Source organism: Varanus komodoensis, unplaced genomic scaffold, assembly GCF_004798865.1.
Source record: "Varanus komodoensis strain SLA01 unplaced genomic scaffold, ASM479886v1 scaffold80, whole genome shotgun sequence".
NCBI classification, from domain to species: Eukaryota; Metazoa; Chordata; class Lepidosauria; order Squamata; family Varanidae; genus Varanus; species Varanus komodoensis.
In genome coordinates, this window is record NW_025336482.1 from 1,887,547 (window position 1) to 1,910,975 (window position 23,429).

Genomic DNA, 23,429 nt, shown 5'->3' on the forward strand with positions numbered 1-23,429 from the left:
CAGTTGACTCCATGCATGTGCCCTCGTGATAGACGTCATAGGGGTTTGAGAAGTAAAGGGACTCTCCTGAGCGGGGACTGACTTCTCATGATGTGGCAGGCCCAGTAGAGTGCTGAGGAAGCCTTGGGGATCGAGTTGCGTAAAGACCGGCTGTTTGGACAGTTGGCCCGCCTAGTCCCCAGCCCCTCTGGGGCCGGTTCCCAGCAGCAGGCTCTTCGGGCTGGCGATAGCCCTGGCGGTGTGCCTGGTGTGCAGTGCGAGGCTTGGTGTTGGGAAGGAGGCGGTGGCTGCACAGTAGCTGGCTCTCCAGAGGCCCTGGCAGTCTGGACAAGCCAGGCGACCCCCACCAGTGAGGGGGCTGCAGAGCCTGGCTCCAGCTCAGGTGCGTTTCTCCATTCGCCTGCTCTTGCTTGCTTTGTTTCTTAAGGCCTCGCATTAAAGGTCTGCGTCCTGTCGGAAATGAAGTCTTTCCGCAGGGGATGAGATCGAGGCTGCCATTACGGGAATGTCGGGAAGCATTTTTGGCGTACGTCCGAAAGTTGGTGGGAGCTAGACCCTGCCTAGCTTGTGGAGAACTTCAGGCAGGGGCCGTGACAGTGAAGGCCCTGTTTGGGGGCCTGTGTGATCTGTGCACGGAGGAGCCGGCTGATCACTACAGCAGCATCGTCTCGGTGGCTGGCGTGGGTCAGCTGCTCCCTCACGTATTCTGCTCCAGGGTGGTTTTGGACTTGTTCTCCGGGAAAATGCAGGGCCTTTGCTCCGGGAGGTGCAGCATTCCTGTGGCAGGCCTGGCTGTGGCATCCCACCCCAGCTGTCCCTCTTGGAGCCAGGTCGGAGTCGCAGCCCTTCCACTCGGACATGGGCTGCTTTTACTTGCAGAACTCATCACAAGGGCACAGGAGCGGGTGGCCTTCCGTGAGAAGGGAGGAAACGGACCAAGAAGCCGCTAGGTGTGGCTGTCCGAGGGAGCCCGACAGAAAATGAAGGAAGGAAAAGGCAGTCGGTGCTAAATGAGGAACTGCCTTCCCGTGGGGTGGTTGTAATTGCTTTCCTGCTGTTGTCTTGGGCTGCATGCTTGAGACTTGAAGCACCTTTGTAGCATAGGAGTATGTTGGTGGATGGTGGGAATAACTAAAGGCAGTGGAAGGCCTGCAGTTCTGGCTGGTGAAGATGGCACAGCGCATCGCAGGTGACAAGCCAGAGGTGGCCTATGTCCAGGAGGCTGCTCTGAGGCCTCCTTTCCTGCCCAAATTACCTGTCTCATTGCTGGGGGGGGGCGCGGATGCCTCCTCTTGCGCTTCCCAAGCAGCCAGACTCCCAACCATGGGTGGAAAAGGCAAGAGCGGCGGAACCCACATGTCAGGGACACACCTGAAGATGGTGCTACCAAGGCTGAGAAGCCTCTTCCTTTCGCCAAGAGTTAAACTGCTTTGCTTTCTCTTTAACAGCCATCAAAAATAAACCATGGAGGCTCTGGCTCAGTGTCAGGTTGATACTGGGTGCAATTCCACAGCAGGTATCTTACCAGGTGGGTCTTGCTACTGGAACTGCAGGAGATTGGGCCAAGGGGGGGGGGGAGCCTGCCTTTTGCAGTGCGGATCTTTAAAAGGGTAGCCAAAGCCAACCCGTGACAGACCCACCCGCAAAAGTTCTCCGGGCTTTGACACAGCCTTGCCCCAGTTTTCTGGGCAAGCTCTGAATCTGGCTGTTTACCAGCACCCTCCTCCCTACCGTTGCTCCCTGGTTCCTTCATGGAAAAGCGAGGGGACCAAAGCAACACGCACATCCCAAGACAGCCCCATTCTTGGAAGGCAGTTCAGAAGAGCACAGAAACAGCATGAGTCAGAAGGGGCCTCCCAGGCCATCTAGTCTGACCCCTGGCTCCAGCCGGCTCCACTCACGACATGCCCACCATGTGGACGTCCAGCCTATCTTCGAACATGGTGAAGAAGCCAATACAGAAAGCTTGCAGTGGAGATGGGGAGGTAAGAGCCAGGCCCCCCCCTGAATCTATGCTTCAGCATGGGAGAGGAGCCCTTCCTGTGGGGCGGGAATGCTCCCTGTGCAACCTTTCTGGATTCCCTGCAAACATGAACCTCAAAAAGGGCGGTCATATGTCTCTTTGCCTTTTGCTCCAGGACTAGCCCAAGCTGGCTACAAAGACAGGCCGCTGGCTGCCCGCAGGGTTGTCGCCAAAGCCTTGTGCCCATCTAAAGGCAGCCTGCCCTGGGTGGTTGTACTCAAATAGGGCTACCCCGTTTGAGCCGTAGGCCAAGTCACTCCTGAGTGGAAGATGTTCCAGGCTGAAAGATCCCTTCAGAAAGCGTTTTAGGGTGCCATCGTATCAGGGCCCAGCTGCATCCTGGTAACGGGGGGAACAGTAGGAAAATCATGCCCTGGTAGGCCCTGTGTCTTCACTCCCTTACTAATCGAGAGCTGATGAGGTGGGCACCACATCCCATACAAACTGGGTGAAACACCCAGTAAAAGCCCCTGCTGCCATTTTGATTTGTGGCCTTGGGCATCTGTATGTGTATGTTGTGTTAGCAGCACTTTGGCCAACAGGGAGGATGCTAAGGCCGGGTGCTCTCCTGGAGACGGCCGTCGGAAGCCGCTGTTGGAAGGGCCCTCCAGCGTGGGGCCAGACACCCCATTCCTGCCCTACAGCTCAAAGATGGAGCTGCAGAAAGATGTGGGTTCACCTGCCTTGGCACCCCCTCAAGAAACCACCAACTTCTCCACTGCCTTTCCCTTGTTTGAAAGGGCAGCAGCTGTAACAGTCACATTTCCGGCAGGGCACGAGTTGTGGGAACGCCCCCTCCGTTGCTGCATTCCTTGCTCCTGGCTACCCACCTGCACTCTTGAGTTCCACTGAGGACACAAAATGCCCCCACCTCTCTTTGCTGGGGACTGTTTGCAAGGACTGGATCAGCTCAGTTGCAGATGGGAGCCTGCCTGGGGATGCTGGGTCTTGAGCCTGAGTCCTTTTGTGTGCAAAGCTTTATAGGCTGCGGCTGTCAAGGTGGCACGATCTTTGCTCTCCCTGCCCCCATTTTGGCCTGGCTGCTCGGTGCTTTTGGCAACTCTCCCAGTTCTGGGTGCCAAGCAGCAGTGCCCCTTAAAACCCTTGGTCCTAGATGGGCCCCTCCACCTATCGCCCGCTTTGGTGGCTGCGGGAGACTGGGAGATGCATCTCTCAGTTTCCAGCAGAGGGAGCTTAAGGCCAGCATATGGGGGACCCTTCACTTGGGATGAGGTTTGTAAGCATCTACAGGGGGCTGAATTGCCTAAAACTGGGCAACTAAGCTTCTGGAATATATCTAGCATATAAGGCACAGCTTGGGGAGAGGTGACGATCACCCACAGACAAGTGGATCATCCTGGTGGATGATTAAGCAGCGATCTCTGCCTGGAGCCAGGGAAAAACACAAGATGCCTGCAAGCACAATCGCGCACAAGTCTGTTTAGGGCCAACCTGGGTAGGAACAAGGAGATTCCCCAGAGAGCATTCCAAGCGCTGGAAGTCGCTCTGGTTGCCAGGACTGAACTTAGCCCATGCAAGAAATCCCCACCGCTGGTTACCCCAAGCTTTCATCATTTCAGAAATCAATTTTATAGCTAGAGAAAGATGTTTGTTTATTTAGAACTTTTGTATGCCGTCCCTTATGCATGGCATCTTGGGATGGCTTACAATCATTAAAGCAACAACAATGAAACAGCGGTAAATAACCAAAAAACCAATTAAATAAGTTAATTTAAAATAAGTTTAAGTTAAATATATAAAAGCAACTGTTAAACATTAAAATTTTAATTATTTTTAAAATAACAGTTAAAAAGGTTTTAACCTGGTGCTGAAAATATGTAATATGCTCTATATTATAATTTATAAATATAATATACTCTATTAGTAATTATGTTTGTATGTTTGAAGCCACCCTTTTTTTATTCCTCTGGCTGCCTTTTATCCTCACAACAACCCTGTAAGGTAGCTTAGGGACTGGGCCAAGGTAACTCAGTGAGCTTTATGCCAAAGGGAGGGCTAGGACCCAGACCTCCTGGGTCCCAGGCTGGCACCAACTGCAGCTCAACCCTGCCTTGCCCAGGGTTTTGCTTCTGTAAATCAGCCACAGGGTGATCAAAAAACCTTTTCTGATCTGGTAGAACTTGCCCAATGAAATTAGCAAGAGAGCCAGCTTCTGCCTTACCTGTTTGTAGTCATTTAAGGGGTTTTGCGTCATATGGTTTTCTCTGCAACCAGAGCACTGCAGAACTTTTAAGTGTGCCTACACAGGGCAAAACTTTACAACCTCCCACCTCAGGAACATGTTTCCTGGAAAAATCAAAAACTACTGCTGTTTACAAGCAAAGCATCTTAGGTCAGGTCAATTAGCACCAAATACTCCAGAAAAGATTTGATTTGTGAGAGATGCAACAGAACAGGGCAAGATGCACCTATTGGTTCAATTTTTTGTGGCCGGGGAAACAGTCTTCGAGTGGAAATTTGAAATGGGTTAATGTTCAATATTAAGAGCAGACGGCTCCTGTCTAAAGAGCTGCTAACTCACTTACCCGTAATTGGACTGAGAACTAAATATACTGCTCATGTTTCATTGTAAAAGTCCTTAATTTTTCCAGTTGCACAGAAAGTCCCAAGGTATCTAAAGCGATTTTTTTTGTTTAATTCCCTGCTGTTCTCTTCCAGAGGAATTGTTGTTCAACAGCAGCTTGCAGAATATGCAAAGAATTAAAAACAAAACCCCAAGTCTTGCAGCTTTCAACCTTAATAATCAAGCATCCATTAATGATTATATGTTTTATTTGCTTTGTTCATGAGGGGGTGCAATCCTATATATTTGGAGGCCGAAAAGTCTTACAACCCAGCATGCACAGGCCAAGATGGTTGACAGGGAATGATGGGAGCTGCAGAACCCTTTTTCTGCCTGAACATACATTGGATTGTGCATGCGATGATTTCAAAGCCTGTTTTAAATGTATGAGGGGAAAAGAGCCAGAGAGTTCTGTAGCAAAAACCGGGAAGTTTCCTCCATCCACCCCAAGGTGTTGAAAATTGCTTTCTGCAGGAACGGTGAGAACAGTTCAACAGTCCTGGAGTTTGCGTGACCAAAGCAAGACGATTCTGCATTGTCACCCAGCAGGATAGCAACTCCAGAATTGTCCTGAGTAACGGCTAGGATTGGGACAAAGAACAAGCACATCAGGGGATGCCCAAAGTTGCTTTTCCACCCCTCTGTAACACGTTTCGGCAGCTCACAATAAGCAATCAATAGCCATCCACTGGCAGGAGAGTCAGAACACACAGCCAAAACGTTTTAATGAACCTCCATGTTCAGGAGCAGTCACCCACTCAAGAGCAGTGGTTGCCTTTGTGCCCAGAAAGCGCTCAACTCGCTGCATGTCTCAGAAACAGGATGCTGGGGCAAGATAATCTAAGCCAAGTTCTAAGGTAGTGGCCCTAAAGCCTATAAGGTTCTTTGGTCTGGCCAAGGACACTCGTCCTGCCCTCATTTTCATGTTTCTTGCTGCCCCAGCGCACTGGTTGGGGAGAACACTCGGGGGGGGGGGATGAATATGCTGGTGAGGGGTTTCCCAGGCAGTAGTCCAGTCCTTGGGCCAAAAAAGTTGCACCAGGCGCCACTTGTTGCTTCTTTCGCATCAGAGATGTTGGAGACTGAAGTCAGGAGTCCCACAGGCCAATAGGAGCCTCTGCTGCTACCTTAAGCTTAAAGGCACAGTAAGATGCTAGTCCTCATGGTTCTAAACAAATAGCTTTTTAAAATAGGCGGTCCCCCCAGATCTTGGATAGAAAAAGGGGCCTTTTCCAACCTCAGTGCCCTACTAACTGGAGATGCCAAAGAGACCAAAGGCAAGAGTGGGGCACTTGTCAGCTTGTTACATGACTTTAGGATGCTCAGTAAGGCCCAAACCAGCAGGACCAGGGGGAGTTTTCACCCCAAGCCTTTCCGGAAACTGTTCCGTCATTAACCAAAGATGCTGTATACATGTGAGCTGGCAGATCTCAGCCTCCATGTGGAATTGGTGCTAATCAGTGTCATAGGACATTGCATGTTTTCCATAAATATTCTCCTGGGCTTTATAGATCAGCTCTTTCTTTCCATTCAAAACACAAACCAATTTCCACTGGCTCTTTCCACCCACACCCTGAAAACCCAGCCTGTGCTTCTTCGGATGCAAGGGAGCTCCCAGCTCGTGGATTCCCAACATTTCTTCCTTTCAAAACAGCTGCAAGGACTTCCCTCCTGCCTCCCTTCTCCACCTCACACAGTCCTGTGTTTGGGACTACACTGACAGCCAGAAAAAAGCGCACTCTTGTTGTTTTGCAGCAAGAATGCAAACAAACCACACAGCAAACGAAAATAAACCAGATAACAAGAGAAGCGAGTCTGTTTCCTCACAAGGGGTGGCCATAACCAGGTGTCTCCGACCAGGAGTGGTGGAAACTCAAGGGCACCGAACCTATTAAACAATTTTTCTGACTTTTTTTCATTTGGTGGACCCTCCTTTCCCCACCGATCTTGCTTGCCAAAAGGCATCGCGAAGCAAGCAAAGGCAGCCCCCAGCCCCAGCACTGCATTTCGGGAAGGGGGTGCTTCCTTGGCACAGAGTTTTGCCCCATATATGGACAAGGCCGAGAGCCCATTGGCGACAGCTGCGGATGGTTGTGCTCGACCCTCGCAAGCCCACGTCTGACATCTGCCGTTCCCCCCACACCCACATGCCTCGTCCTTGTCCAGTTGTCGCAGCCCGGCTGCCCCGGCCCTCCTTCCCCTTCCCACTGCCACCCCCGCCAGCATCATCCAAGAGAAGGACAGATCTCCCGCAGGTGGGCCCAAGATCTTGCGCCGCTTTCGAAGCCGAACATTATCGGCATTCCCTCTAATAGGTGAACCAAACACAACTTGGGAGTCCAAAGCAGGGCGACTGAGAAACGAGGAGGAGTTCTCAGCCCGCACAGGCCAACCCAAACTTTGCAGAAATGCAAAACATTTTTCGGGAGGAGGAGGAGGAGGGTGACTGAAGACAGCCCAGGAAGGGCTGAGCATGATCGGCGGCCGCATGCCCCAAGGGGAAGCCTAGAAGCAGGGTCAGAGAGAAACTGGAGCACGGAGAAGTCCGGCCAAGACGACCAGTCGCCATGTTGGCCTTTCTCTCTGCGATTTGCCCCAATCCCTGTCAAAGCCGTCCAAGTGGCTGGCCAGCACCTTGTGCAAGACAGGAGGCCCAGCCGTCCCAGCTGACACACCTGGAGGTGTTGCCAGGTAATGGCCAGCCCGAATCTCTGGCAGCTCCTGCAGTCCAGGGCACTGCTGGGAGAAAGGGCCGGCCCCGAGGTTCTTTGCCGCATCAGATCTCCCTGAATCGCCCAGCTTTAGCCCATGTGCATTTTCACAACTGCTCCACACCACCTTGAATCGCCTTGCCTTTATGTATTTACTGTTTTGAAATCCTCTCTCCCATCACCAGGCCATCCCTTTTGCAAACAGCCCCCCCCCCGCCCCGCCCCAGCCTGGGAGATGGGCTGCCGGCACTGCACGCAGGGTGGCAGAGAGGTGAATGCTGGGGTCCATTCGCACGTGCAAACCTGGGTCTTCCTCTCCTCGGGCGTGCCTGTGCTCCGGATCTTCCGTGCCAGGGTCCAAGAGGGTGCTGTTGAATTCATGCCCCTGGGAGGAAGCCCCGGGGAAAGGGGCCCGTGGGGCCTCCTCGGGGCAGGCACTGTTTCCGTGGGAAACATCCTTTTCCAGCGAACGTGCAGTTCGGTGCGCGGAGACGCGCCTGGGGGCTCGCATGGTGGACACGCGCGGACGTGCACGCCCATGCCCCCCCCCCCGCGCATTCTGACACCTTTGCAAAATGGAGCCCGCTCGCTCGCAACGCCCCCCCCCCACAGGCACATGAAACAAATACCTGTGGGGGGGGGGCAGCCCAGGCGCGCATCCTCCAGCGGGACACCTGGCCCGCGCATTTCTGCGCTCGATGGATCCAAGCCCCTCGCCGGCCCCTCCCCTCCCGAGCCGCTCTCCTTCCATTGGCCCCGGCCCCGCCCTCGCCCTCCCCCTCTGTCGCCCCGTCCTGCGGTTGTGCGAGATGCGTGGTCACGTGGCCGCGCTCCGACGTGGGTGGGACCCTTCCCCATTCATAAATCCAGCGTGCTTTCTTGATCCATAAATCAAAATTAAAGGTGCCAAGAGAGAGGGAAAGAGGGACTCGGCGCTTTCCATCTCCCCCGAGCGCCCATTCATCCGCCTCGGAGCATTCTCTTCCGCGCGTCCTGCTAGGTGAGTCTGCCTTCGCAAGCATTTTTTTCCTTCTGGATCCATGTTTCGCCTTTTCTTGCAAAAGCTGGCTCGGCAGATTTCTAGCCTCTGTGCGCCTGCCTTTCTCGCTGCATGCTCTTCCTCTCCTCCTTCCTCCTCCTCCCTTACATAGACTTGCTTGTCAGATGTTTCTTTCCAAAGAAAATTCAGATTTAAAAATAGGAGAGGCAGCGAATCGCTTCCTCCCTCCCCCCGTATTAGGACGTGAATCAAGGGGCGTTTGCAAATTGAATGATTTCTGACCCCCCCCCCTTTTTTTTTGCTCCAGTCCTGTTGATGGGGGTTTTATTTTTTTAAAAAGGAAAGAAGTATCTCTTTTTTTATTTACGGTTTGTGTTCTTTAATCCATCACCCAGTTGTGTAATTAAGCATGCTGGGGTGGGGGGGGGGTGGCTGTACAGGGAGTCTTCCCGTGATGTTGCTGTTGCTGAGGCGGAATAAAAATCAGATTTAAGCATAAGGAGGGGACGGCGGATTTTAAAGGCTGCTTTTCAGGAAATGGAACCGGATTTTGAATGACCTCCGGGATCGCCCCTGGTTGGCCTGGTGGTTGTGTCCCCCCCCCCCCATTATCCCCGTTGGAATTAAAACGAAAGAGGCCCGTCCCCACACTTGGGGGGAGGGCAGGCGGCGCTGGGGCTCCGGGGGGCTGGAGGCGAGGGGCAAGCCCCGGGCGAGACCAGAGGGGGCTCTGCTTCTGCACGAGGGGTGTGCGCGCGCGCGCGCCTGGGACGGAGGAATGGGGAACCGAGCGGGTCCTGTCCTGGGGCGGTGAGAAAGGCGGCGGCAGCTCCTCTCTGCATAGCGGAGGAATCCTCCGCCGGAGCGCAATTCTGCAAAGCGCATTTCCCGGGCCACAACCGAGACCCACCGTGCCTCCTCTCTTTTCAAGAAGTCGGGAACGGAACGTCTTCGGTGCCGGAGGGATGATGGTGCTGCGCGTGGGTGCGCGCAGGGAAAGGAGTGCGAGGCGTGCGCTGCGCTTTCTGGTTCCGTTGCCCGGTCCGAGTGGTACCCGCGGGGGCGCAGCTCGCGGAACGAAACCTGCCCCTGGGGCGCGCTCCCAAGCGGAAGCGAATGGGCTTCCGCGCGAGTAAAGCTGTGCTGGGTGGACGCCCCTGAAGGTTTTGCACTGTCAGAGCGCGGAAGGCGGCCAAAGGGGCACCCGGAGCTTTGCCGGGGAGCCCTCCGTTTCTGCAGGCCGGGGGTCGACTCCTGCTTCCCAGAAGGGGTCCTCTCGCCCTCCGCCTCCACAGTTCCTGAGATCCAGCAACTGCCTTCTTTTTCTCTCTCCTAACAGTAGTTCAGTCAGAGCAACGCCGGTGATGGGGCTGGCCTTCCTGTGCGAATGGGCTGCAGAAATCCGGATTGGGTCCCTGGATCCTGTTGCACAGGGGAGGGAAAGCGAGGGGATGGTGCAGTTGGAAAGCTCGAGGCTCCTCTCTCCTCCCTCCCACAAGTGCTACCTTGTGTTTTTTTGTCTCGCCTGCCTTGGTGTTTTACTGCCTGTCCCAAGCGAAACCTGTTTTGATCCGTTGGAAGGCAGGTCCAAGTCTGATAATCCTGGAGGACCTGTTCGAAGGGACCCTCCTCGAGGCTGCAGGAGTTAAACCGCTCCCTTTGTGTGCTGCCAGGTCGGAAGCGCCCAGCTGGAGCAAGGATTATAGGTTGGGAAGGACTCTGTTCCGCCTAGACACATCCTCCCGAGCGAGAGGCAAACTCGGAGTGCCTTCTGGAGGGAATTTGCCTGCTCCAGCGGGCATGCCAAGGCTGGGGCCTCTCGTGTGCTCGCCACAGCTGAATCCCCCGGGCTAGATCCCCCCAGCACACTGCTGTCCTCAGCCAGAGGCAGAGCACTGGGCCCGGGGGGGGGGGGGAGAATTTGATCCCTGCCGCCTAGGTTCTGGTGCCTCCTGCCCTGCCCCACCCCAGAGCAGCACGTGGCTCCCCGGTGGATGAGGGGTCAGAATCCTGTTCTCCCGCAGCGGAGCTGCGATCCCTCTGATCCTCACTTGCACGTCTCCATGGAGATGAAACCCCTGTCTTGTGATGACGGGGAAGAGCAGGCCTCCTGCTGCTCTCCACCCGCATAGCTGTGCATCTGTGGGAAGGTGCTGAAGTCCTGTCTGCCCACTTCCCGATTTGGACCAGGCGCTTTTTGACCCCGAGAGGTCAGGCACGTTGGCAACCGGCACCGGGCTTTTAAAGAGAGCGGGGAAGGCGCTGCAAACAGCCCGGTTTAGCCCACCCACAGTCTCCCCCAGCCAGGCCTGGTCTGTTCCAGCCCCTCCTTGACTGCCCCGCCATGCTCACCTGTGCTGTCACGTGGTACAGTCCTTGCCTCATTCAGCTGAGGGGACAAAGTGGCTCATCCCAAACCAGGCTTTGGGGGCGGAATGCATTGGGGGCACACACAGAGTGGGTGCTCAGGGTGAGATGCATTCCGTGTTTACCAGCTTCCCACCACCGGGAGGCAGCTGGCTGTCCCCTGGCCAGAGACAGTGTGCTGGGCTTGCTGCACAACGGAGGCAATGGCAGTCCCCACCCAGCACACCTGGGCAGGCTGGGGAGCACTGCAGTAGGGTGGGGGCTCAGTGTGACCCCCCCCCACACACTCGCATGCAGTACCTTGCACAGGTTTAGTGCAGCTTCCCGGGCCCCTCGGAGGCCCCGATCCCAGCTGCTCCCGCGCCTCCTTGCACAGCATCTGCCCGCTCCCACCCCCGCACTTGCTCATCTGCCTCCCCCCGTGGGTTGCCGTGAGTCACGCCACCATGTGGGCTCCCGAGGCGGCTTAGCTGGCAAGCAGGTGGGTGGTTGCTGTGGGGAGGGGGTATTCTCAATCAAGCGGATGGTGTCCTTGACAGCCTGGTCCTCTGGCTGGCGGAGGGGGGCGGCAGCGGGCGAGCCGACGGGAGGAGGTGAAGCTTAGTGTGCCTTTTTCGAGGGCCGTGACGAGGGAGCGACCCGCGGCCGCCCAGCAGCCTGGCCCAGGACTTTCGGCAAGGCACCGAGCCCGGCACAAAGATGAGTGGGAGGGGAGGCAGGATGAGCGCGGCCAGCATCCCTGCCCGAGGTCTCTCCTCCTCTTCCTCACCGGCCGGCTCCTTCCTCTCCTAAAGCAGGCCCAACTCCAACCGCCCCCTCTCTTTTCCTCCTGCCCAGTCGAATCTTCTCAGGCTGCCAGAGGAAACCCAGCGGGGAGGACGGAGCAAGCGCTGCTTCAGGCTCGGTGCCAGAAGATGGAATGAAGGATGCTGTGAGTGACACCAGCCAGAGCCGTGTTGTGATTGTTGTTCGGGCCGAACATGTGAGCTGGAAGGCGGAAAGGATGGCGGACTGAGATAGAGGAGGCCGGCGAGAGAAGCGAGGAGAAGAGGGGGACGGCTGCCTCGCCGCACCTCGCATTCCACCTCCTCTACCCGTTCCGAGCAGTGCAAATGTAATTTTCTCCTGCTCTGTTCTTTAACACCCTGTTTTATATCATCGCCATTCTCAGCGTGTCTGGCTTCTGGAAGGGCAGCTCGACTCGGCGGCAGACCATGAATGATGAATTGAGTCTATGGGGCAACACCACGACCGAAGCCATAGAGGTGAGTGTATGCGGGGCGGAGGTGGGGCTAAGGCTGCAAGACTGGGGCACGGGTGCTGTGGGACCTCCCCCCCGCCCCCCGCTCTGTTTTTGCTCTGCCTCTCTTTGTGGTCAGCCCTGGAGAGGTGGAACAGACATCACGAGGCGTGTGTCAAGAAATAAACAGCCGTCTCCAACCAGGTACTCATAGCTGACTCAGGGGATTATGGGAGTTGTGGTCTGGTAGATTGGGAGGGCAGCGAGCAGACACGGGAAGGCTGGGCTGCAGAATGACGAGGGCCTGTGTGTGTTTATGTGTCTCTATACTTCGATACGGAATAAAATGAAAACCGAAACTCCTGTGCAGAGGACTAGCCTATTGCCAAGCCCTTAAACCAGTGTAGCTTGTGGGGAGGATAAAGACTTTTCTGCTGGTCACTGAGGGCTAGAAGTCTGTGACTCAGCTTCTGCATGCCTGCTCGGAGGGGCTGGAATCCAACAAGTTCAGGTATTGCTGTTTCTGTCCTGGAAAATGTCTAGTTGGTTGTTGTTGTTGATATCCTCCGGATTTGCATAATTGTAAATACGGCAGGCACAGTATGCCCACCATCAAAAGATGGGGCTCTGCCCCATGGAACTTACAGTCTAAATTTTATTGATGCTGAAACAATGGGGACTCGGCAGCCAATTAGGTCACACATACAAGGTTTTGGCAAAGCTTTCGGTTTGGGGCAGAGGGGCTGGGGCTGGCCCCAAAAGGGGTGCGATCAGAAAAGACCAGTGGGGTTTAACTTAAAGTTTTCACAACGTGGCATCAAAGGGCAGCTCCAACCTGTTAAAGTAGCAGCACCGATGGGTGCCCTGTAAAGCAGTTTCCGACGTGGTTCCCACAAGCTCCCCAGTTGTTCTTGAGTTTTTAAAAAAGCTTCAATCTTTTTCATATACATACATGGATTTTAATAACATCCATTCCATTTTCTAGCAATTACCCACAAAAGTGGACCAAGTGCTCAATTAACACCGGCTGTCGAGCAGTATAAAAATTAATTATAAAATAGCCATTTTAAGACGGCACGTATTTACCTCCTCTCCATGTATCGAGAGCATTGCGCACAGAATCCATAGGTGTTGATCCTTAATGTCCAAGAAACAGGCAGACAATTTAAAAGACCGTGTTCATCAGTGGACATTCAAGACTGCTGTGATGCAGTATTTACCTGTGGAACAACTTCCTCCCAACCGCAAGACCTCGCCAAAATATACGTTTCAAGGAACCATTGGCCATATTAACCAGAAATTCACCCAACTGAGGTGTTCGATAGACACAAAACAAAAGTTTTTTGCCAAACAAGTTGCAGCCAAAGATGTGTAGATACCGAATGTGGAGCCCAAAGTGTCTGGGCTTTTTCTGACGGCACAGATTCTGCAATCCCCAAATGGACCCATGAGTCCTAAAAAGCTTGGGGTTTCAGAGCGTGTGTGTTAGTGAAGCCCGGAAACTATCAATGGGGCGAGGAAGAGTTGTGTGGCCAGGGCACCGCAATGTGATAAGGCTTTGCAAGGCCTTCCCCACTGACATTGTTGCCTGGGGCTGGTGGGAGCTGTGGTCCAAAGCTCCTAGGGAGTGGGGGTCAAAGGCCAATCTAAATGGTCTGATCTGATGTTCCACTTTGGCTATCAGGCCTCAGTCCTGCAGTGGGAATCAGTCTTTCTGCCATGTGGTTCAGGTCAGATGCTGTCAAGTTCTTCATAAGGCTACTAGTCCTCATGACCATAAGCTGCCTTGAGAACCCAGTACAGTCTGCCTTTCTGTGCTAGTTGCTGGGAAACATGGGTGGGAAGTATTGCTGCCCAGAATCGGTCTGTGGGAGGAATTACACCAGCGGTGCCTCTCTCAGGCTGCTCTCCCTTGGGGACAGGTGTCTCGGGGAGAGGAGGGGCACAGCTGGGTCATCAGTCCCTCCCACAGCCTGGCCCCCAGTGGAATGTGCTGCTTTCCAAGAGGGTTGCATCTGTTGTGTTGACATTTTAGTTGCTAGCCTCACGACTGAGCCTGGGGAGGAATTGCGGAGGATGGGATATTCCATGCACCATGCGCTCCAAAGGGGGTTAGTCAAAGATCTTCCAGGCTATACCCTTTGTACCAAATGCAAATGTAACTTCACTTTTTCCTGCCAGCAGCCAAGCCAAGGTGGGCAACTCAATACGTGTGAAATTCCTAGAGCTGTGCTCCAGCCCTCGGCAGCAGGGTCTTTCTGTCCCTTCCCCATAACTTCTTCCTGGCTTATGTGCAGGTTTCCCCGCTTCTAAAACTCAAATTCCTCCCCCAAAGCCCCATGAGCACAACAAGAATATTAAGCAGAGACATTCTGGTACTTTTGGCCCCTCTTTCTTCGGCCGACTGGGCAATACCAGGGCCCTCAGCCTCTTGGAAGCGTGAGCTGACATTTGGAGTTAAGGAAACACACATGTCTGAACGCCAAAAGCTACTACTGTGAGCAGACCCCTGTGTGAGCCAAGCTTGGCCCATAGTCCCCCAGTTCAGCACCTCAGGTGCAAATCTGCAGATTTTGGGGGTGTGGAAGCCTGTAGATAGGCAAATGGCATCAGGGAACAACTTTTCCAGGCTGCTCCACTTCAAAAATAAAAAAACAGAGGAAACGGCTTGGCCACAGAAGACAAAGTCTCTGTGTGCTTGGAGAGGAGCAGAGACAAGATAAAGCAAAATGAATTCCATTCTTCAAAATAAGGGAGGCTCAGTCACATTTGCTTGAGCTGAGAAAGCCCAGTTTGCTTTGGCACTTGCGGGCATGTCAGCACGCTGCTGAATTTGTCACTGCTAGGTAGGAGAGCTCTTTCTCCTGTCCCAAGCGAGATCCAGAGCATTGTTGAAAACTTCAGCCTCTTGCGCGCCTCAGTTCTGACCGGGTGAGGATGATGCTTTGCAAGCCCTGCCAGCTTGTGCATGAAAGACCGAAGAGCTGAGGCAAACTCCCCCACAATATCACGTGGTCACGGAATGCTCATCAGCATCCCAACTGCTCGAGCTGAACAGTCACGTGCAAGAGCCTGATTCTCATAAAAAGCACTTAAAAAAACAATTCTGTGACCTTCTCACCGCCCACTTCACCTTACAGACAGTGCCTGGGGAGGTCGGCTCCGATGAGGATGGGTACGTGCACTTGCTGGTTTTTCTCTCCATTTTTGCCAGTGGCACACTGGTGATTCTCTGTGGCGTCTTGATCATCTGCCGGTACTGCTGTGAGACGGAGCGTCGGCAGTCCAGGTAACAGAAAAAAGTACAGAAAAGAGAAGGGAGGTTCTGTGAAGGAAGCCGTTTGGCAATTCCCCGGTTTTGGGGTGCGCTCTCCCCACAACTCTCAAAGGTCCAAATACCTCTCCTAAGTCCTGCATTACTGGGGGGGTAGAACATCTGATTAAAATCCATCAGTGTTTTAGCCTGCCCCTTCTGCCTTCAGACAGAACCTGTCTGCTACCTGTCCTGGGCAAATTTGGGCCAATCGCAGCCTCTGTGCCTTGGCCTGCAGGTGGAGGAGTTAAACTCTGGACAGATTGTGGCCAGGGACTCTGCTCTGGGAGGGGGTCACCCACTGGTGTTCAGAGATGCTTGGAATTGGGGAGGGGGTCTCTTCTTCGCCCATCCGGCTGTTCCTTGATACCCATCCGCTTGGGATCTTCTCCGTATTGCTTTAGAGCCGGCGATGACCCAGAAAAAACCAACACGACCTACTTGGACGACTCCCAGCCGACCCAAGGTGAGGTGCTCGCTTCTTTGGAAAGGTAGTCCTTGGGTTGCTATCGGTAGGCTTGGTGGTACAGGCTCGGTTACTAGGGAAGGGTTGCCGTGGAAACGGCCCCCTCTGCATCCTGCCGTGCTTCGCCTACCTGCCGACCTTCTTGGCGAGGCTGCATGGCTAATTTCCCCTCCCCCGAAGCACCCATCGGGGGCTGTGCAGCAGAGGACTGCCTCGCATCACACCGCACGAGATGGGGCACCAGCGCCCACGGAAGGGGGCTGTGGGGGGCACTCCAGGGAGCTGGGGCTCTCCCGCAGGTCAGCGGGGCAGGGCATCCAGTCCAGGTCCTCTGAACTGGTAAAGAGCTGTGCACGGTGCTGGAGTCCCCAGATAGGTTCGCCACCATGGACAACTCCGCTGAAGTCCAGAGTGGGCATCCTGGCCCCTCCAGGCTGGGGACCACCGGCCTGCCGGCCCAGGAGAGAGGCATGAAATGCTGCACGCCTCTGGTCAGCATGTTGACCAGGTGGCTGTGCCCGCTCCCGTGATAGTCTAGGCCAGGGGTCGGCAACCTGAAACACTCAAAGAGCCATTTGGACCCGTTTCCCACAGAAAAGAAAACGCCAGGAGCCGCAGAACCCTTTGACACCTACAATGAAGATCACACTGCATGTATCGCTTTTTACCGTAATGCTATGTAAATCTTCATTATGATTTCGCTGCAGCTCTTGTTCAGTCACTAAAAACTGTTATTTTTAATCTTACATTATAAACTAGTAGGACTCCTTTCATATAATTTGAATAGGAGAACAGCTTCCTGCAGAGTCAAAGCCAGTGCTAAAGGGCTGCATGCATTAAACAGCAAACCCCATAAGTTTGTCAGCAGTAAAAGCAAATGAATCTACCCACGTATCATTAAATGTTTGGTTTTCTTCAGAAACTTTTCTTTTCTTCGATTTGTCCATCGTTGGCCCTGGTGTGGTGGGGAGCTCAGTAAATCAGCACTATAGATCAGCGGCTGTGCCAGAGATCTAGATGTGTTTAGTGACTGATTAGCAGATGAACAGTCCAGTGCTGTGAATTGTGACAGGTCCCAAGCGCAGCTTTTCACAGTCAGAGGAAGGAGATTACACTGGGACAAAGAGGATCCTTTCAGCAGCGTTTCGTGTAACACGAGAGCCTGCAGGGAGCTTGTTTAGCAGAGAATGGTAGCGATTCACTTAACCAGCTAGTGCAGGATTCCTGAGTGGAGCTTCCTTCGAGCAGGTCGGCAGCTGTGTCCACACCTCGTGTTTTGAGGGACGAAGCCGCAGCAGCGGGTTCAAGAGCCACGTGCGGCTCCGGAGCCGTGGGTTGCCGAGCCCTGGCCTAGGCCCTCAGCCCAGAAGCACTGGGCTGCTCCATCCTCCACAACGGCCCCGTTCCCCTCGTCCAAGTCTGAATCGCCCACTGCAGGCGCACCAGCTCGTAACCTGTTTCTTTGCTGCCACAGAGATCACCATCAAGGTGGACGACCCTGATGGGACGTCGAGCTCCAGCCACCGGGACACGGAGAGCGAGCGCTTTCTGTCCTCTGGCAGCTCGACGGGGCGGCGGGTCTCCTTCAACGAGGCTGCCCTCTTCGAGCAGAGCAAGAAGACACACGAGAAGGGCCGGAGGTGAGTCACAGGTTCAAGCGAGGTGCAGGTGGAGATGGGCAGGGGGCCTCGCGAGGCCCCCAGGTTGAAGGATCCAGTGTCCGGGAGCCGAACTCAAGCGGGTCGAAGGGCCTGCCGTGCCTGAACAGGGTCTTGGGGTCCGGGGAGCTCCCAGAGGCACCGGCTGCTTGTGAACTGCCGACAGAGCAGGCCTTCTTCTGATCTTCTCCGGCAGGTATACTCTGACAGAGGGAGATTTCCACCACCTGAAGAACGCCCGCCTCATCCACCTGCCCTTGCCTCCTCCTCCTGCTCTCAAAATCGTCACCATCCATGAGTGTGAATCCAATGACAGTGCAGAAATGACCCCCAGACGCCCCCCCGCCAAGCCCAACCTTGCCATATTCCAGGTGTGTCCAGAAGCACGTGCTGCAACCTCCAACACAGCAGCGGGTAGCCATTCCCCTTATTCTAGCCATAGAGCAGCTGTCCTTCCTCTAAAACTCAAGGTTCTAGTCCTCGTGGTTCTCAAATCAGACTTAATGCCAGGGCAGGCTGGTGGTCACCTACCTCAAAGTTTTCTGTACTCTGACTGGTAACAGCTGACACCACTCAGTCTATCCAGGGAGGCAGAAGGGAGAATTTAGACAGTTGCAGCTTCTCGCTCTCCCATCTAATTCTGAATTAGCATGCTCTAATGTTTGCCTGCTTTGGCTCAGATTGCTCTATAAAAGACTGTGCATGCAGCAGCCTACTCAGACTTCAGATGTGTCAGACTGCAAAGATGCGGATAAATAATATCCTACAATGCTTTCCCTTGGGTGGGTACACCCAAAAATGCACCTTTGAGTTTGGCAGGAAGTTGTTAGCCTTTTTACAGAGTTCTGTGCAACAGGAAGGTCTTTGCTTTTATGTGAGAAATGTTTTTATGCTTTTCCCAAGATTGGCATCCCCCTTTAAACTCCGGAAGCAAATTTCCAAAGCGGCTAAGCATGAATATCTGTAATATGACAGTTAAAATGCAACAGATTGGACCGGTAGTGGGCCTGGAAGAATTTGCCATTTATCCTGATGGCGATCTTGTTGTTCTAGTTCATGCAGCTGGGTTGTGGAGACCCCGTGCCCGAAGGCCCCCCAAAAAGCCCTGCCGCGGGAGAGACACTCAGCTCTAAATTCAGGGCCGTGGCTTCCTTGGCGGAGCCCGTCCGTCTCGCCTTCCGTTGCCGCTCCGGCCTTCGACTTTCTCTAGCACAATTGTCTTCTCCGGAGAGTTTTGCCTTCTCAGGACGGGCCCAAAGTAGGACAGCCCCGTCTTGTCGTTTTTGCTTCCAGGCAAAGCTCTGGCTTGATTGGATCCAGGACCCCAGGACTGAATTATTTCAGTAAAAATGCTGCCTATGCTAGAAAGCGATTGGGCAGAATCCCCCCTCGTGCGCCTCTTAGTCGCATCCAGTGCATGGGGGCACAGCACACCCTCACAGTAAATAAATGCCAGTGCTGGATTCAGGCAGGCTTCAGCTCAGCCGTTGTTCCATAATCCCAGGGCCACCGCTGCGAAGTCCCTTCCGACTGTCGCTCCCCTACAAGCCTTCCTCGAAGGTGGCAAATGGGAGATGTTGTGCGTTGTGCTAGTTGCTCTGAGCCACAGGAAAAGCCCCTGCGAGCAGTGAGAATATTGGCCATCAGAGGGATGAAGAGCAGCAGTCGGTCAAATTCGGGTTTGGACTCAGTGGCTGGGGTGAGAGGCCGTGATCCAGCGCGAGGGCCCCTGGGCTGCCTCTCGGCCCAGCTTGGACACCCGTTCTTGCTCTCCTTTCCGCAGCCGCTGGGAGGGACACTTCCGCAAACCGCTTTGACTGGCCACGCAATGTGCCCCAGCTCAGCCCTGCCTGGAGACACTTTCAACTCCTCCGTCGAGGCCAGCGCCACCATCTCGTCGGACTCCAGCGAGGGCACCTCGGTAGGCCTGTCCAGCCAGAGGCGTTGTTCTCCAGGTGGATGTGTGGGCACTCCCCCAGGTGGGCAGCCTCCCCGGTGGGTCCATAGCCCCTGAAGGATCGTCTGCAGTCATGCCTCTGCTCCCTGTCCCCCGGAGTCCAAAACTGCAGGTGGCTCTTTCGACTCACCTCCACAAAGCTGCTATTGTCTCTGTTGGGAGTCGGTCTCCGGCGTAGATGGGGGTGGGGGTGGGACAGATTGCCCATTCAAGAAATGCTCTGCAGAATAGCAGCCCCCGCAGACCCTGAGCAGGTAGCTTTGAGCTTCCCCTCTTTGCACGCTCACAGAGTGTGCAAAGTGTGCTCCAACTCGGCAGCTCCTTGCCCGGGAAGCTGCAGCCACGGGGTTGCTCACATCCCCTCTGCTGTGGGATCTGTTAAACCACAGCACGTTCCCCGGGGACCTAACCCCCTTCCTTTCCGTCTTCCAGCTTGACGTTGAACCCCGGGGTCCCAAGGGGGGCAGAGTCAGCAGTGGGGCCGCCAAGGGGCACCCGCCAGCACGTTCTCCGGGCAACGTCCTTCACTTCTTCACCCGCCTGCGTCGTCACACCAGCCTGGAGGGTGCCAGCCCCTATTTCAAGATCAAAAAGTGGAAGCTGGAGATGAGCCAGCGAGCCTCTAGCCTGGATACGCGTGGTGGGTAACCCTGCAGGGGCCACGACATGCCGGAGGTTGCAGACGTTATGTCTCAGAACCAGAGCAAATGGCTCTGACCATCCAGCCCTGTACTAGTGGGTCTTTGTGTTAGTGCTGCTCATGGTTTCGCCATCTGTGAAATGGGCACGTTCGCTAGACTAGGTGGGGTCAAACATACGGTTCGCCATTTGTGTCCTCCTTTATTTCCAAGCTGCCTGTTTTGCCTTTTCTGATACAAAATACCGAAGGGTCAAAAGCAAAGCTTTTTCCTCTTTCAGTCCCCCTTGCCATGTGCTTTGGGCTCACAGCAAAGCAAAGGGATTCCCTGAATGTTGCAGGTTTGCTTGTTGGTAAATGGCTGCTTTGTGACAGGCCGACAAGGACAACATGCAGCAAGCCCTGTTCCTGCAGCACATCGGATTACCCGGGCAGCTCTCTGGGGCTCATCCTGCAACTTGCAGGGCTGATATAGAGCCCGGAAACTACACAGAGGCTATGGCAGCTCCTTGCTCTGGTCAAGAGAAAGGTCTGAGGGTCAGATCCACAGGGAGTCAGGCTCAGCCCAGGAATATATAGGTTGAACGAGGCCTCTGGGTGATTGAAAAGCTGTTCTGCCATCCGGCCTTTACCCGGTGGGCCACGCCTCATGGTCTTAGGGCTCCTCAGGTGTTTGGAAGGGTGTGCAGCAAGCAAAACAGTTGTGCGGTTTTGATTTGTTTCTTTAAGGGCAGCAGGTGAGATAAGCACCTGGCAAACGTGTCCAAGGGTAATATGCTCCCGTATTTTGTGGTGACAAATCAGTCCCGTCGTACCTTGCTTGAATTAGTGGGGGAAAGACCCCCATTTAAGCTAAACTGTGACCTCTCCCATAACCTTTTAAAAACTTTCTCAAACAGTATGAGTGCGACCCCCTTCCCGACACTCCCTGTGACTGAAGCACCAAGCCAAGCACAGCAGAGAATGCAGTCTTCCCTCCTCCTCCTCCACCATGTTCTCCTTCCCCTTTTCCACCATGTTCTCCTCCTCCTCCTCCTCCGCAGGCCCTTCTTTCCGCATCACACGTACAAATCTCAGCTTGGGAAGATCTGACTTCCTTTCCCGCTCTTCTCAGGGTCTCCAAAGCGGCACCAATTCCAGAGGCAACGTGCCGCGAGCGAAAGCATGGACCAAGAAGATCGGGATGCCCACCAGACTGACATCATCCAATACATTGCGCGGACGGACAACGTGGTCTTCCGACCTGTGGCCGGGCCACTCCTGCCCCCTCCTGCCAGCCCCACACAATCTATCGGCAGGTATTTTTAGTAGATAAGTGGGAACGGAAGGGGGTGGGGGGAGGAAGATGGATGCATGCATGTTTCAGGCAAGTGTAGAGTTTTTATGGATGCTCCCGTGGGACTGCAAAGCAACAGCATGGGGTCTTGGCTCTGCCCCATCGCACGCACCTGAGAAACCTTTCCCAGAAGAGGGATGGTCTGTTGGCATCGGCTTGTGCCATACGGGCAGCAAATGGGTGCCCTTGGGGGTCTGCCCATCTTCCAAGCTGCTCTTCCCCTGACAAATTTGGGGGTTGAAATCATGGCAACAGGGGTGTAGTGCAGGGAACCAGAATTAAAAATAAATAAAGGAAAAAATGAAGGAAAAATGTTTGGTGGCGTGTCATGGCCAAGAGACAGAGCCAAGAACTGAAACTTGTCTTTTCTGTAAAACATGAAGCCTCTTTTGAGAACCTTCTCAGGTTGGGCTTCCTTCACCACTGTTTGCAAAATGAAGAACTATTATGTGACTGACTCACTGGAGAGGGCACTTGTAAAGATTTCGTCTAGAAAAAGTACTCCAGATGCTTTGATCTGAATGCCACTCAACTATAATAAAGAAGAATCATGTTTTCTATAATAATTTGCTATATGGACTCCTAATAGCTTCTAATGGGTCCTGGGAATTATAACTGAGTCCTTAAAAGGGTCCCATGTATATATATGTGTGTGTTAGCTTTATATTATTTGTTTACTGCTTTCATCTTTGGAAGCCAGCCAGGACGGTGGAGTGGCATGAAAAGGCACTAAAGGGGAATGAAAGAGAAAGTGTTTAATGGGGGCAGCGGCAATGGGCAAACCTTTCTGGTCCTGACGGCTTTTATCCTGGGACGCTGTGAATGGAACCTGGGATCTGTAGAGAGCAGAGCGAGGACCCCTTGACCTGTTCCAAGCTTCCCCCCCAGTGCCTCCCAGTTAAGATCCTGTTTCTGGTTTGGCAATGAGCTGCGTGCACATCACGCGGTCTCTGGGACCAGATGTGCCTTCTTCCCGGGTGCAAAGGCACAGTAAAAGCAACTCCTTTGCAAGTGCTGCATCTTGGGGAAGGGGCTCCCTTCCTACTCCCCTAGGAAGCGTTCTCGCTTTCTTCCGGACAAGCCCAAAGCTGTCCAGCGAGGTGGGCTTGGCTGGAGTGGTATCAAGGCTGTCTTCCCGCCACACCGGCGACCAAACGGGTCTCGGGGCAAGCGAAGCTCCCATCCTGGGTTCCGGGACTCGGGGTGGAGTGGGAGGCCAGCCCCCCTCGGCTGCCCTTCGCGCTTTGTGCTCGGCCATGCAAACGGTCCGTGTCTCCCGCCTGCAGGTTAGACCGCTCCGAGCCGTCCGCCCCCGCCCCGGCCGAGCCCCCCCCTCCGGACCAGCAGCCCACCCCCGTCTGCCACGACATCTGGAGCCTGCGGGCCTCCCTCGAGATGTGCGCCTCCGCCGAGCAGGGCAACGACCGGGACTCGATCCGCAGCGAGGGCGGGGACAGCGCCTCCTCCAGCGGCGGCCCGCCCAGCGCCCTCTCCTCGCTGGCGGACGAGGCCGAGGGGGGGGACGACCGGCCGTGGGGGAAGCCCAAGCCCGAGGGCGCGGAGGCGGACGCGGGGCCGCGCAAGCTGCTGCAGATGGACAGCGGCTACGCCTCCATCGAGGGCCCCGGCGGGCGCGCGGGCGAGGACCAGACGGCCTCCGAGAAGCGCTCCTGCTTCACCAGCGCCGGGCGCCGCGCCACCGTCTTCGAGAGCTTCGAGGAGCGCGACCCGGCCGAGGAGGACGAGGACGAGGAGGAGGCCGAGGCCGAGGCCCAGGCCGGCGGGGCCGCGGGGGGCGCGCTCCCGCACAGCCCACTGGCCTGGGCGCCGCACGGGCAGCTCTTTCCCGCGCGCGAGGGCCTCCCGCGCCGCGACTACAGCATCGACGAGAAGACGGACGCGCTCTTCCACGCCTTCGTGCGCCACGACCCGCAGTTCGACGAGTCGCCGCTGCGCGCCAAGCTGCGCTCCCGCGCCCACCTGCGCAAGCAGTGGCAGCGCGCCCGGCAGCACAGCGACCCGGGCGCGCGCTACCCCGCCGCGCTGGAGCGGCACCGCACCCCGCTGCGCCGCGGCGACAGTGTGGACGGCCCGCCCGAGGGGCGCGGCGCGGGCGCCCTGCCGCGCCTGGCCAGCG

General features: G+C 55.1%; 1 protein-coding gene across 1 annotated transcript in view; it reads left to right on the top strand.

Moving 5' to 3' along the window:
• Nucleotides 1-11,899: 11,899 nt before the first annotated feature.
• The window catches only part of LOC123036576 (CACN subunit beta associated regulatory protein), a 12,406-nt gene continuing 876 nt past the window's right edge, over nt 11,900-23,429 (top strand). Inside the window, exons 1-9 of the mRNA XM_044455906.1 lie at nt 11,900-11,950; nt 15,066-15,214; nt 15,643-15,704; nt 17,179-17,344; nt 17,559-17,733; nt 19,146-19,283; nt 19,752-19,959; nt 21,071-21,254; nt 22,579-23,422. Coding sequence (XP_044311841.1) covers nt 11,900-11,950; nt 15,066-15,214; nt 15,643-15,704; nt 17,179-17,344; nt 17,559-17,733; nt 19,146-19,283; nt 19,752-19,959; nt 21,071-21,254; nt 22,579-23,422 — 1,977 coding nt within the window. The remainder of the gene's footprint in view (nt 11,951-15,065; nt 15,215-15,642; nt 15,705-17,178; nt 17,345-17,558; nt 17,734-19,145; nt 19,284-19,751; nt 19,960-21,070; nt 21,255-22,578; nt 23,423-23,429) is intronic.